The 15,036-nt window shown below is 44.6% G+C and overlaps 1 protein-coding gene across 2 annotated transcripts in view; it reads right to left on the bottom strand.

Annotated features, from left to right (window-relative positions):
* Positions 1 to 14,439, bottom strand: part of LOC147610389 (Ku70-binding family protein) — a 94,732-nt gene extending 80,293 nt beyond the window's left edge. The window contains exons 1-2 of one of the 2 annotated variants that reach the window (XM_086786349.1): positions 14,421 to 14,439; positions 14,148 to 14,260 (exon numbers count right to left, since the gene is read on the bottom strand). In XM_086786349.1, the coding sequence (XP_086642475.1) occupies positions 14,148 to 14,260; positions 14,421 to 14,422 (115 nt within the window). In that variant the 5' untranslated portion in view covers positions 14,423 to 14,439. Of the gene's footprint in view, positions 1 to 14,147; positions 14,269 to 14,420 lie in introns of both variants that reach the window. The other variant, XM_086786350.1, reaches the window with a different exon arrangement.
* Positions 14,440 to 15,036: the final 597 nt, after the last annotated feature.

Genomic DNA, 15,036 nt, shown 5'->3' with positions numbered 1-15,036 from the left:
GATGATCAGTCTTAACGGTAAATTCAACTCCCAAAAGATAGTGCTTCCACATCATGAGAGCATGAATCACTGCCAATAGCTCTTTCTCGTAAACCTGCAGGTAGAGTTTGGCATGTTGCAACCGACGGCTCTCATATGCCACTCCATGGCCTTCCTGGTTCAACACTGCACCAATACAACTCCCACGTGCATCACATTCCACCGAGAAAGGTTTATGCAAATCTGGGATGATCAGCACTGGTCCAATCATGATTGCTTCCTTTAACTTAAGAAAGGCATTCCTTTGCTTGTCACCCCAATGAAAAGTAGCTTTCTTCTTTGTTAAATCATGCAAAGGCGAGGCAATCTCGGCGAAGAGCTTAATAAACCAGCGATAATATGAGCATAATCCCAGAAAGCTCTTGATCTCATGTACATTCTTCAATTCTAGCCAATCTTTTATAGCCTGCAACTTGGCGGGATCCATACGTACCCCATCCTTGGATACAATATGACCAAGGTAATGACTTTCAGCCAAGAAAAATTCACTCTTCTTGCCATTAATGTAGAGCTTATGGCGACGAAGCTCTTCAAACACTATGGCCAAATGCTCCTTATGCTGCTCTTCATCTTTAGAGAACACAATGATGTCATCAAAGAAAGTACCTGTGAACTTTCTGTGTGCTTTGAAGATACAATCTATCATACGATTAAATGTGGCAAGAGCATTGGCAAGTCCAAACGGGACCACCAAGAACTCATAAAGCCCAAACTGCGTGTACGAAAAGCAGTTTTGTGAATATCCTGAGGGGCCACCCATATCTGATGATATCCACTCTTAAAGGAGGTCTATTCGGGGGCGTACTCCCAAGTATCACATCAATACGATGATCCTCGGGACGCTCAGGTGGCAACTCTCCTGGTAATGCATCCCTGAAACAATCACCATAGCCACGCAAAAAGTCTATGCGCTCTCGTGTTAGATGATCTACATTTACATTCTCATGTTCAGATTGTTCTCATACAAAAACCAAGTAAGAACAAGCTGACTTCTTCATTATTTTGGAAACCTGAACATGACTTACAATAGGTATGGTACTACCTGGAGTACCAACTTCTATAACAAGCTCTCTACCTCTATGAACAAAGCTGATTTTCTTGGACTTATAGTCCTTCTTGGGCTCCATACGAGCATGCCAAGGCATCCCTAACAAAACATCACATCCTGTGAAAAGGAGCAACCAAGAAACTCTCATGATCAAGATATCCTTGTATATGAATTCGGAGTTTGCCAATGATTGGCGTTACATCAACTCCTTTACCCTCAAAGGTGGCATCTGCATTCATTTGAGTCCCAAAATCTGATACATCCAAGCCTATGGCAGTAGCCATCTATACCGAAATGAAATTATCTGTGGATGCATCATCAACAAAAAGAGTGCAGGCTGATCCCTCAACTGTCCCCATGCTTTACATATTGTTCTATGATCCGGGGTTGCCCCGTGTTACCCTGCACATCGGGCACAACATTCACATGAAGCTTTTCTGCATTAGAATCTGCATTCTTGGGGTCCTGCGGGCATTTAGGATATATGTGATCCTTACTACCGCAACCAAAACATTTCTCATCACGTACACAATCAAGCCTCTGCTGTTTTGACAGCCCAAAATCATTGCGTTTACCCCCCAGCTTCTTAGATGAGTTTCCCTTTGTATCTGAGGCATCTTTCTGCTCACTTTTAGAGAGATGTCCACCCTTTTTCTGGTCATAACTGTTAAATTTGTAGCAATGTGATGAGCTATGGTGGATCAAATGCTAGAATCAACATCATTAACAAAGAGATTAGACAATGATTATAACATGATTAGTGATCAATTAACTGATAGCTTAATGTAGGCATGGATAATCAAAAAGCAGCAAATTCTCATTAGGCCAATGCCTCAATTTATAGAGTTTACATCCAAGCATCTAATCCCACTGATCTCTCCTTGATTCACTCCACCTCTTTTGCTTGATTCTCTCCACCTCTTCCCAAAATATCTCCACACCTCCTAAATCTTCTCATGCTACCCTTTATTCTCTCCCAGTAGATACTTCTCACCTTTTCACAGCTTCTCACTCAATTAAAGATTCCCTTTTACAGCCTCTTGCTAAGGGCTTGTTCCTGCACACACCCTATTCACTTGTATATTTCAACACCTCCCCTCAAGTGAATACTCCTAGCACACCTAGACCCTACACCAAGTTTCCCTCTTACTTGGTAGTCCGCGACCAGTGCCTCGAGTCCCTAAACTCATAGTCCTTGACACTCTCTCTCTCTATGTGTCCAAGGCTACTACAAGTGCCCGTGACCTTGACTAAAGTGCTCACACATACATCTACCACATGGCCTACATCATCGGTGGCTCAGAGGTGGTTTTACTCTGTTGGGAAAGGTTACATTGGGTTGTGGGGTTTCTCTCTCTCTCTCTCTCTCTCTCTCTCTCTCAGAAAAGATGATCTGACTCCACTTCCTTAGGAGCCTCCATGAAGTTTGCCGATGTCGTTCCTTCTCCACTGGGTTTATTCGGAGTTGTTCTAGCACGTGCATATGCCAAACACCCAAATGTACGCATATAATCCACTGTTGGTTTTCGGCTATACCAAGCCTCAAACGGTGTTATGGTTTTCAAAGCTTTTGTTGGACACCTGTTCAACACATGAGTTGCACACATTATAGCTTCCATCCAAAATTTGTGAGGCAACTTTTGTGCTTTCACCATGCATCTTGCCATCTCCATGAGAGATCTATTTTTCCTTTCAGCTACACCATTCTGCTACAGTGTATAAGGCACAGTACATTGGTGTTTGATGCCCTTTTGAAGCATATAATCCTTGAATGCATTCGACATGTATTCTCCACCTCTATCTGAGCGGAGTGTTTGGACTTTACATCCACACATATTTTCAGCCATTGCTACAAAGTGACAAAAGCATGTAAATACCTCTGCTTTCGCTTTCAAAGAGTCAACCCAAGCAAACCTGGAATAGTCATCAATGAATGTGACGAAGTAAAGATGCCCCCCTATGGATGGTGTCCGCATTGGACCACATACATCACTATGTATGAGCTGTAATTTACTTTCAGCTCTAACAGCTCCATCTTTGGGGAATGGTTTTCGTTGCATCTTTCCCAAAATACACCCCTCACATACATGTCTTGGTGGAGACTCAAGAGGCGGCATATTATCAACCATATGATGCTTCTGCAAAAGCATCAAACTCTAAAAATTTACATGCCCAAAATGAGCATGCATCATGCATAGCAGAAGTGTGGGCAGCCATTGTATTTGCATCATAAGTACGCTTGTCATAGCTGTCTAGCTTATACAAGCCTTTGTATCGTGTTCCAGAAGTGACTATTTCATAACCCTTTCATGGGTCTTTTACCAAACACTTCCCGTCTTCAAATTCAACCTTTAAACCTTGGTCGTTTATGGCTGAGACGGAGAGCAAATTTTTCTTTATCCCTGGAACATACAATACATTTTTCATAGAAATATTGGCACCATTGGCTGCAATAAGTATGACATTGCCAATTCCCTTTACTGGATATGTGGTATGATCTGCACATGATACAGTGCGGCCATTTGAAGCATAAACCAAGTGCTGAAATACATCTTTGCATGAAGTGATGTGGCTCGAAGCACCACTATCAAAATACCATGATGCATTCTGTCTGTCAGATGCAATGCAAGACATATCAGTGTTTGAAGCACTTGGTGTGCCACTAGTGCATGTGACCAAAAAAGTGTACTCTTCCTAGATTACATTAGCTGATTGCTGTGCTTTGTCATCAGAAGAGTCTGCTACTACATTGCCTGCTGCTTTCCTTTTCTCTTTTGCAATCCGCTTCCTACATTCACTGATGTAGTGTCCAGGCTTATGGCAGTAGTGACATTGGCCCTTCTTTTTGGGCTTGTTTGCATCCCCTTTGTCAGACTTTTCACCACCAAAAGAGGGCTGTCCATGACCAGCCTTGCTAGACTGTTGTCCCCCATGCCTAAAGCTCTTTGCTTTACCTTTATCCTTGGCTGTAAATGCCTTGTCTCCACCACGGTTGCTCGATAAGTTTGCTCTTGTTTGCTCTTCCTGCAAGAGTAAACCCACGAGCTCTTCAAAAGCGACGGGATCACCACCTCCTGTCATTGAGAGGTTGAGAGAGGTGTGAAAGCCCAAGTAGGAAGGCGGTAAAGAATGAAGAGTGTTGGTGACCAGCTATCTGTCTGGGATAACCTCATCAATGTTGAGCAATTGTTCCTGCAAATCTTTCACTTTGGTGAGATGATCTGCCCTGGAGTCACCCTCATCCATAGAAAGAAGATCCAATTGCCTCTTCAAGTAGGCAACTCTTGCCTCCTTGCGTACCTGATACATTGTTTCCAATGTGTCCCATGCAAGCTTCGATGTCTTGCAAGAACGAATGTGCGGAATAATAGTCCTTTTCACTGAAAGGGCTATCAATGACATGGCCTGTGCATCTCTAGAGTCCCATCTCTTCTGCTCGTGTGGGAGCAGGTTCTACATCAGGAGCTCTTTGAGCACCTCCCCTTTGGCGTGGTTGGCTGTATGGTAAGTGGGCATGTGTCATCACCACACACGATGCCCCAAAGCCCTTTGTAGCATTCTGTGCCATGTCAACAAAATATATCTGCAAGCAAACCAAGCACCAATGTGCACTGTCAGGCAACCAAATGTCCTGTGCAAATGTATGCCTGCAAACCGAAGCAAGTGTAAACCTGCACCAAATTGTCCAATTACACACAATGTGTATACATACGCGACAAATCACAGTTGTAATGCCCAATTACATGCTCCAATCCGAAAATCCCCAATTTTTATGCACTCCAATCGCTTCAATGTGCATCTAATTGGCCAATTTTCACAAAAGCCCCAAATTTCTGCAAATGAAAGAGGTTCAATTTGCTGATTTTGACCTCAATTTTGAAAACCCCCAAATTGTAATTTTTCAATTTGGCCTCAAATTGAGAAATCCCCCGAATTGCCTGAACCCTTCACCACATGTACTGTAGTGTCTGCAAAATCTGCATATTTTCACCACATGCACTGCAGTGTCTACAAAATTGTAGGTGACCTGCACTGAAATGGATGCAGAATTTTTATGTGTTTGAAAAAAAAAATGTGTACTAAGAATACCTTGTAGTTGCAGAGCGTAAATGGTGATAGGCGGGGAGCACACTGGCGAATACAGCTGACGGGCCAGCAGCCTAGCCAAGGCGTGCAGAACAGCCGTTGGAGGGAGCAGTTGTAGCTGGACAACCAACGAGGAGGAGCGGCGACGGCGGCGGCGGCGCAGTGCAGGCGGAGGCGGCACGCAGAACAGGCGGAGGCGGCGAGGCCGGCGCAGTAAGCGCGCCGGCCAGGCTGGGCGGCGGTGGAGGCCTGCGCAGTATGCGCGTCGGCTGGCCTGGGCGTCGGTGGCTCGCTGCGCACTAGAAGCGCCGGCGCGGCTGGGCGGCGGCGACGAGCAAAGGACCAGAGTTGGCGGGCCGCGGAGCTAGGTGGCGGCAGCGGCGAGCAGAGGACCAGAGTCGGTGAAGCTGGGCGGCGGCGGCGCCAGCAGGGCGGCGAAAACCAGTGAAGGCCCCAGAGCACAGAAATGGACGGAATTTCGCCGGGTTTGCTGCAGATTCTCCACAAGCAGAATTCCAGGGCCACCTCCCAGCTCTGATACCAATTGTTGGGTGTTGGACTCACACACTCACACATACAAACCTGCACATTAGGGTTAGGTGCAGGGTAGAGAAGCTCACACAGAAATGAGAGAGAGAGAGAGAGAGAGAGAGAGAGAGAGAGAGCCAAAAGTGTGGTGTGTGCCACATCCATATAATATAGAAGTACAAAATATTATATGTTAGTGTCCTTTCACACTTGATGTCCAAGGGAAAAAACCACATGGGAAAAAGTGTCCTTGGTTAAGCCCTGTTCACACATAGCACTACCACAAGTGAGCATATGCCTACACAACAGCCCTCATGAAAGAGGCGCCAAACTCTAGAGAGAGGAAGAGGAGTGAGGTGGTGAGTTGTCCAGTGTAGGTGGCAGGCAGGTGCTTTGTGGAGCAAGCTAGAGTGGACACATGGCTGGTTACTCCCTTTGTACAAAGGGGATAAGGTCTGGGCAGTGGACATTGGGTTATGTCCACCTCGGGACATCAGTGTGTGTGAACACCGGGCTGGTCATAATTTATAAGTGAGTTTTGGTCGCCCAAAACTTAATGAAGTGTGTACACACTCACTTATAAATTAGTGCTAACTCCTAACGCCAAGTTTATGACCAATACCACCTGTCACATGCCACATAACCATGTTAGCAGACAGTTTCACACGCACGGTTCGCGGGCGGACGTCCCCTTACCCGAAACTACACATTGGTCAAGCAAGCATGAAAACAGCATACAATTTCAATTGCAAGCAAGCACATAAAGATGCTATGCAATGCACCACTGGTATGGACAATCCCCGTTCATGAGACTATACCAAAATAGACGTGCTCCAGGCAAGTACACAAGGTACCAGACCCAATGGAACACCAATCCACCAAGCATTTCCAGGCATGTACACAGAGGCACAAGTCCCAACGGAAAACCAAGTCTGCAGTATCACATGAGTGGCATCAATCCCCGACATAAACAACTGCCATGGACACCAGTCCAATGTACATACATGATAAGAAAGCACGGTGGCCAAATGGTGACAGTTAGAGTATCAAACCATCTCCGAATTGCAATCTCAAGTTATAGGGATCTGTATCAGATACCCAGTGGTTAATTTGAACCCTCAATTACACCAAAATACAGTAATTAGTACTGATTAATCACTGATTAGCAAAATAATCCTCTATTTTATGTGCAAAAAATAGAGTATGCGAGAAGTCCAGATCTGAGACCTTAGAGTTCAAATGAGCTCAACTCCTTTCAAAGCCATCAATAGCAATTAGTCTAGTAGAGGATTAAGCCAAGAAACACAAGATTTGACCAAACATTGAATCGCACACACCCTATTCACTTGTATATTTCAACAATAACCAGCCCGTCTCTTACCCTTAAATGAATCTGAATTTGACTTGTTTTTAACCCACTTCATATGCAAATTTTCAGCTATGAGTGCCGAGTTTATCAACTACTGAAGAATCTGATTTGGGTACACCTGTAAGCTCTCTTGAATGATGGGGTGCAAACCTAATTCAAACTTCCGTTTCTTCTCCCCATTAGAAAGAGACATAAAGCGAGAAACTTTCAGCAGTACCTTCCAGTACTTAGCTATATATGTATGCACTGTCTCCCCTTCATCCTGCTTCAACCAATCCCACTCTTTGCGTACATTCTTGGCAAAGTTTGGAGGCAAGAATTGAGCATAAAACTAAATTTTAAAGTCATCCCCATGTGCGGGCAGCATCCAAAAGCTTGGCCATCCACCAATCACTAGCTGTCTCTTTGAGATGCATACCCACATGCCTGAGTTTAGACTTCTCGGAGAAATCTTCATTGCAAAAAGCAATTTCAAACTCTCACAAAAGCAAGCGCCTTCGTAGTATCCATCTTGCCATAGAAGTTCTAAAACTTCACATCTTTGTCTCCTGACTTGAACTCTCGGCTTTTCTTTTTGGAACGAGACATGTCTCTAGCCTCATGTCTAAGCTTAGGAGACTCATGCCTGGGTCTCTTCCCACGGACTCGAGACACGCTCCTGGAGTGGTGAGAATCTTCACTTGAAGAACGCTCTCGGCGTGAAGATGCATAACGCTAACGAGGATCTACATCTCTTGATGTACTGGAATCTGCATGTGCTTCCATGCGGGGAGTCCTTTTTGTACCTGCATCACCAAATACATCCTTTTTGCCTTTCAAATAAGATATCGCCAGCTCTCTAGGATCTTCATATCCCATCTCTGCTGCTATGGCCTCAAAGGCTGCATCGTCACCTGAATCCTTCTTTTCATTCAAAACCCTTCGCACATCAAGGTCATTCTTGAGAGACCGTGTCTCCTCACGATAGCGTCTAACTTACGCTTGAGAGCCTCTAGCTCTAAAAGTACATTGGCTTGGTCCGAATATGCGGATTTAGCAGACCGCTGTGCATCTGAATGCTCACCAGACCCTACTTGCATGCTCACCAGACCCTACTTGCATGCTCATGTTTCACAATCTGTGTGCTCAGCAAACAGCTTTCCGTACGCCCAAAATCGTCTTCTCAAGCAAAGAAAGAAACCAATGCTCTGATACCACTGTCACAAACAGGCACGTGTATACGGAACCAATTCACTACCAAAACAACATACATACATCAACCATTCCTGGCATATACATGATTACCATCATTATGAAACATTACATGAGCATATACATCCTGCAAACATAAACCAACTTGCACATGACACAGCACTAGGGGCTGAAGTCGGGCCAGCCCCCCCTGAGCATAGTAGTCAGGGGGTTATTTGAAACGGGTTTCCTAAAAGTTTCAAACAGGTTTCGTAAAATCAGCCCAAAGTTTCCTACAAGTTTCCTACCTATAGGTTTTTGCATGTACAAAATTTCAAATATATACTGTATAAAATATATAAAAATAACACTAAATGCATAGAATACATGGAAACATCAATTTGAAGCCTACAGTCTTTGAATCACAAATAACAAAAACCATATAATCATCCATCATCAATGTCAAATGATCATGATTCAAAGACCATGGTCCACTATCCATGATCCATGATCCATGCTCCAATCATTCATCATTCCAAAAAAAAAAAAAAAACCCATACATGACACTTCATAGGTTAAAACTTATAAGTTTGAAGTGTTCATGTCACATGAATCATGATGAATCAACAGTCATGGTCCAATGCCCATAAACAATACAAAATAAATCAGCCTTGATGAGGGAAAGCGGCACACGGAAACCGGAAAAAACTTTATCAAAAGAGTCGCATAGATTTCAACGTTAGATTTGGGGCACACAAAAAAAAAAAGTCAAAAATTTTGCTTGAAAAAAACGCGTTTCCTACAAGGAAACGTGGAAACGTTTCCTTCCCTGTAGGAAACGTGTTTCCTAACTACTATGCCCCTGAGGTATCTTTATTACCAACAGAAGTATTTATATGCACAAGGTGCGGGTGCCCGGAGAGTACACTCATCCAGCCGACACACACCAGATTTATCCAACTGTGAAAACATAGGTAAACACATTACCTGCAACTCCTCGGTCACCAACCAAGGTCGAGCGGTCACCAACCACTCCTGTTGCAACACCCTCGGTCACCAACCGCTCTTGTGGAACACCCTCGATCACCAACCAGGGTAGAACGATCACCAACCACTCCTGTACTTTGATAGAGTGGTCACCAACCCTCTAACAAAGTGCTGTCCCAAACCTGCAAAACAGTAACCAGCCATGGTTTTGGCTCACTGGCCACCCACAGATTCCACCAGATTACATCCCCAAGCCTGGTACTTGTCTAGGGACATGTTTGCTCAAGTTTCGTCGCGAGAAACCTCCTGCAAACCTGTAAAACAACCAATAATGGCCCTTACAACAGTCGGCCAGCTCCTGTAGAGACTCTGCTCACTCCGTCCAAGCCCTATTCTCAGCAAAGAGCCCAAAAACAGTCCCAACAGCCATGCGCAAGCTTCTGGAACCAAATCTATCAGCCTGCAGCCCTGTAGATGCAGTCGGCCTGCCTCGTAGAGAGAGAAATAGCAGCCAGCCAGACTTGGGACCCTTGTGCTTCGCATGTATTCCACCTGTAGCTCATGCATATGAGTAAACTTGCTGTTTTTCCTGTCCAAACAGCTCCTAACAGCCCACGACTTCCAGATGAGTGCTCTACAAGTCAGGGCTTGCCCACTTTGGCCCTCCCACAGCTAGAATAGCAACTCGTGGAGCTTTTTGGAAGTGCCCAAGTGCCCATCTCTCATAATTGGCCTTGGTTCATTAAAAATAGTCGACTTTGATGTGAACTCACTTATAAAATTATAAGCGTGTCCGGCCACACTTTAAGTGAATGTAAACCCTGCACCCAATAAACCTTAGTAACATGAAACAATGAATAAATTGGGTTAAGGAAACCATATGAGTCCCAAACAGGTGTGCACACTTACCACCTTTAAAACACATAAGGAAACCATATGAGTCCCAAACAGGTGTGCACACGCGTATCCACGGGTTGTCCAGGCGTCCCCGGTGCCCGTGGACATTCACAGGCAAAATACCAAGCAATGTCCAGGCATCAAAAACAAGTCATCCATGCATGTGCAACTCACATAGTTGTTTCTCGTACCGGTACGAATGGGTTCGTACGGTACGATACCGTACGGTATCGTACGATACGAGGTCCCCCCCCCCCCCCCAAAAAAAAAAATTCCAAATGCTTTAAAAAAATAGAGAAACACTGCTTAACGAAGATCCCAAATGCTCGCAATACTTCGCAACTTTCGTGTCCACTCAGTATTCCATATGGGGTTGTTGAGAGACCCAAAAAATCTGGCGAGGTAGACAGGTAGTTTACACTTGATTGGTAGGATGAGAGAATCTTGCTACGCCACTTGGAGATCCCTGGTATAGGTAGGCTAGATAGTTAGATTCTCAAGTTATGTACGAGGGAGAAGATTTGGACATGGCCATTTTTGATCTAGAGAGGAGTCCCTAAACCTATCACCCTAGATGCATTGCTCGTATTTGTGCAAGGACGGTCCCTTAGTCATAAACGCTACACTGGGAGACCTTTGGTATTGCATTACCCATCCAGGTTCTTTTTTGGAGACAATCGAGAGATCAAACTGGGAGAGACACGTATCCATGTTCTGGTTCCTCAAGCACTGTAGACTCCTCCCCTCCCAACCTTCCCTCACATTCAAGCTTGAAGCTTCATAGGTTGTAAGTGTAAAAAATAAAAACTGTATTTTATCGTACGCTATCCGAAAATTTCATATCGTACCAAAAATTACCATACGGTATCGTATATTCGTACCGTGACAACTATGGCAACTCACATACATATGCTGGTGCACAAACATAGTGGATGAAATCTCCTAACTTACATCTTCTACATCCAACTAGCCCGTTCACAAGCGCCGTCCACACAGGACCAAAAAGTACTCACCAACCCTTCCATGAGTCCAGTCACTCACCAAGGTTACCACCCTTCCATGAGTTCATAAATCATGCCAGGAACTCACACCAGGATACCAATACTTCCATGGAGCCCTTCCACATGTATTCAATCATGACATCATTTCAGACGTCTGCCAGAGAAGTGGTGACAACCCAAGCCCACAAATGGCTTCGATGAGTCTCTTTATGGGCTTTGGCCATGCCATGGCCGCTAGATAAAAGAGAACCAGAAACCCTTCCGATCACTTCATTGGTTCGAGGAGTGTAAATCCTACATTAGATCACCCCAATGATCTAACTATATGCTCCTAAATGCAAACCTAATGCTAAGGTTGAACCTACATGCTTAAACTAATACATTCTCCAAGTCGGTTAAGAGGACTAATACCTGACTAGCCTCTAAGCCTCAAAGACTCATCTACGTAGCATGTGCCTGACTGTCCCTCAACTGAGGGCTCACAATTGGGTCACGGCATACAACAAATATTCCTAAAAAAGGTGCTACTTCTGTACAAATGCTGCACTGATGATCATGCCAGTGTGTCACTATGTACCCCAGTGCAGGGTGGACGTGACACATTGGGTCTTTTGAAGACATTAATATAACTTTCTTTCTTTCTTTCTCATGTTTCTATGATCCTCGTATTCCATGATGGACAGTTTTGTATCACCCCAGTGAAATAGCTATGTTTTTGTTTCTATTTTATTTTCCATTCCATGATGAGATATGCCATGGACATTATTTGGTCTCATAGACCCATTGGGTCTTTAGTAGACGCTCTCTCTCTCTCTCTCTCTCTCTCTCTCTCTCTCTCTCTCTCTCTACATTACCTCATCTATCGCTTGGCTCTATCATTGTACCCAGCTGTTACCCTTATGTTAGCATATTCATCCCCATATTCTGCCCATGTATTTGCCCATATTTGATCCCTTTTATGGCCCTTGGTTGTGGGTTGGCCACCCGTATTTTTTTTCCCTTTTTTTCCTGGATTCTTCCCAGTTCCGATGAGCCTGCTCCAGTCGGCCAGCTCCTATGGCCCAGTCGGCTAGACCCACCTTACCTATAAATAGGTGGGCTGGCCTCTCCCCTATTCATTCATTGATGTGTGGTTCATGTGTTGACACACTCTTACCTTTTGTATCCTTCACTTATGAGACTAGTTTGTCTCTTGCTCGGGATTGCTCAATCTCAAGAAATGCACAATCTCTGAAGAAAAGGTGTCCTCCACAGGTACCAAGTGTGCCACCAAAGCCTGCAACACCACAAGCCCCCTCTGCAAAGGGAAAGAACCACTGGAGAGGAAAACGCAGCAATGAAGAAGTGCTGTCCTGTAGAAAACAGGCCGCCTGCAGTCCAATCTCCAAGTGGGCAAAGAAACGCTGATCTCCAAGAGCCAGACGGCTGAATCGGTGAAGCCAATCTGAAGAGGAACCGACCAGCAGAGTGCTGTCCAGAAAACGCAGCAGCAAAAAAGCTATGGATCTGGAAGAAAACGCAGAGGAGAAGTGCTGAAAACAGGGCTGAATCTGGGGCAGCAGAAAGGTTGCTAAACCTAGAGCGATGATACCATGAAAGAGTGCACAGAGCGGAAGCAGAGTGGCACTAGAATGTGCTGAACAGAGAGTGCAAGAGAGAGAGAGATATGGAGCAAACTATGCTGAATATACTGAACCAAAACAGTCCCAAGCAAGAGACAGTGATAGTCTCATAAGTGAGGGAGCAAATAAGTACAAGACTCTATGAAAAATGAGAGGCCAGCACCCACTATTTATAGTGGGGAAGAGCTGGCCGACTGGAGCATAGAAACAGGCCGACTGGAGCTGTTGGACATGGCTCCCTAGAAAAATGCCAGAATGGCTGGGAAAAATCCTAGAAAAATACTAAAAAAGGGGTGGCCAGCCCACAAGCAAGGGCCATGCAAAAGGGGACCAAATGGGCACCATACAGAGCAGAAACTGGGGATGAAAGTGCTAACAGAGAGTAGCTCATTTATTCAGAACACACTTACAACCCATGGTTAGCATAGTAACAGCAACCATGTATGGAGCAGTCATCTGTTACATGTCCTACATTGGCAGGATTACCCTAAGGACAGGTGCATAAATAGGGGGCTAAGCCAATGATTGAGATGGCCAATGTGAAGAGGAAAGGTTTGCGAGACTCCCAAAGGCATTCATCTAAGTGTTAAAATAAAAGGTCCAAAAGGGGTTTAAGTCTAAGAGGATTTATTCCCCGCATAGCAACTATTGGCAAGGGTGGGTAGCCTAGCATGTGATAGGAACTAATCGTGGAAAGGCCCCATTGGGAGCTTGAGTCATGCAAGGAGATGCCATACATGGTTGGGTGGTACTTCAAGGGAGTAGCCCTTTGCTGAAGGTTGGGATTTACACTGGTGAACCTACAGCTGTGCAAGCATCTTCTTCCCTAGCTTCCACTCACAAGTCAAAGGCCTTTTTGGCAACTCATGCTTCCGTTTTTGCTCTATGCAGCAACCGTGTATCTTTCATCCACGCACCATGTTTGCTTTACGCCCAATTTGCATTATTGAATGTGTTCTAGGTTATAAAACCTAAGATAAGGATTTTATTTTTATAAACTTTAATACTCAACCCGACACTTTTCTGGGTATCCACACAGCATCAACAACCAGCACAGTTCTTCAACATCCACCTAGCATAAGAATTCTACAAAGATTTCCGGCACCGAAACAAGGCCTAAAAAATTAGGAAATACTCCTCTTCATTTCCAACATGTTAAATCGCAGCATTTCATTTGAATTTTTTTAATGCAACAATGGCTTTACCAATGAGATCTAAAACAAACGCAATGTTAATTTCTAGCCTATTTTGGGTCATCCACAACCCATCTTGGCCTTTGGTCCAAGGGAAAAGTTGGAGCTCCCCCATGTTCTTCGTCTCAAATCCCCTTTACAGCTACCCCTTTTGCAACAGTTTTCACATCAAGCAAAACTTTCACAACAGAAGGTGTGTGTACTTACTGTTTGCGAGGGAATGATCGATCATCTTGTCGCACTTCTCCATCGTGGTGCCATAACGAGAACGCGCTGTTTCCGCTTCCTTCGCTTCCATTGCAACACAGCTCAGCACAGGCCTGAGAGACTATTATGAGCGGCTTGTTAGAGCATAGCTTTTACACGGGCAACATTGTGGGCGGACACACCCAAGTCAGGAGGGAACAATTCCAGTCGTCCGAAACCGATAAATTTATCATAGTAAGAAGGTTGGGCCGCTGAATAAGCTAGATTACTTACATGCTTCTCTGATGGCTCCCCTCTACTGAAGCTATGGTTGAAGCTTGCATTTTGCTAGGGTACCAAATTTCTTGGGAAGAGTCATCTTTTGTTTCTGAGGATGATATTTGGGAGTTGGTTTGTAGCTTGCTTAATAGAGATTGCTAAATTTGCTGTTATTGGGTGACTATGGTGGGGTTAGAACAATGTAATGTAAAGTTTCTTTGTTTTTTTGCAATAATATATATATAATATTGGTCCCCAAAAAAAATTTTCCATGAGTCCTCTCGCTATGAGATATGATTAATTAATTTGATGACATTGGACACCGTGTCATGTGTGGCTAAAGATGAGTGCAGCTCTTTAATTCTTGTATGTATCCTTGTTTTTGTACGTGAAAAGAAGTCACGCGTATGGTTGGCCATACCGTTCCTGAGGCACGAACACTATGGGTCATAATCGCACCAGAGTCTAGAGATCGATGCGTGTATCTAGCCCAAACCCTGCCTAGCCTAATGGCACTCAGAAGCCTCCTTTGTCCTCACACTAGGCATGTCAAGAGCGCACCACCCATGTTTGCAGAGATGGGTCAAGGTCTTAGACAACCATCTTCACAATAGGATTCACCACTCGGATG

Source organism: Cibotium barometz, chromosome 49 (assembly GCF_041138505.1).
Source record: "Cibotium barometz isolate CiBa-2024 chromosome 49, ASM4113850v1, whole genome shotgun sequence".
Taxonomy (NCBI): Eukaryota; Viridiplantae; Streptophyta; class Polypodiopsida; order Cyatheales; family Cibotiaceae; genus Cibotium; species Cibotium barometz.
This window is presented reverse-complemented; position numbering and strand designations above follow the sequence as displayed.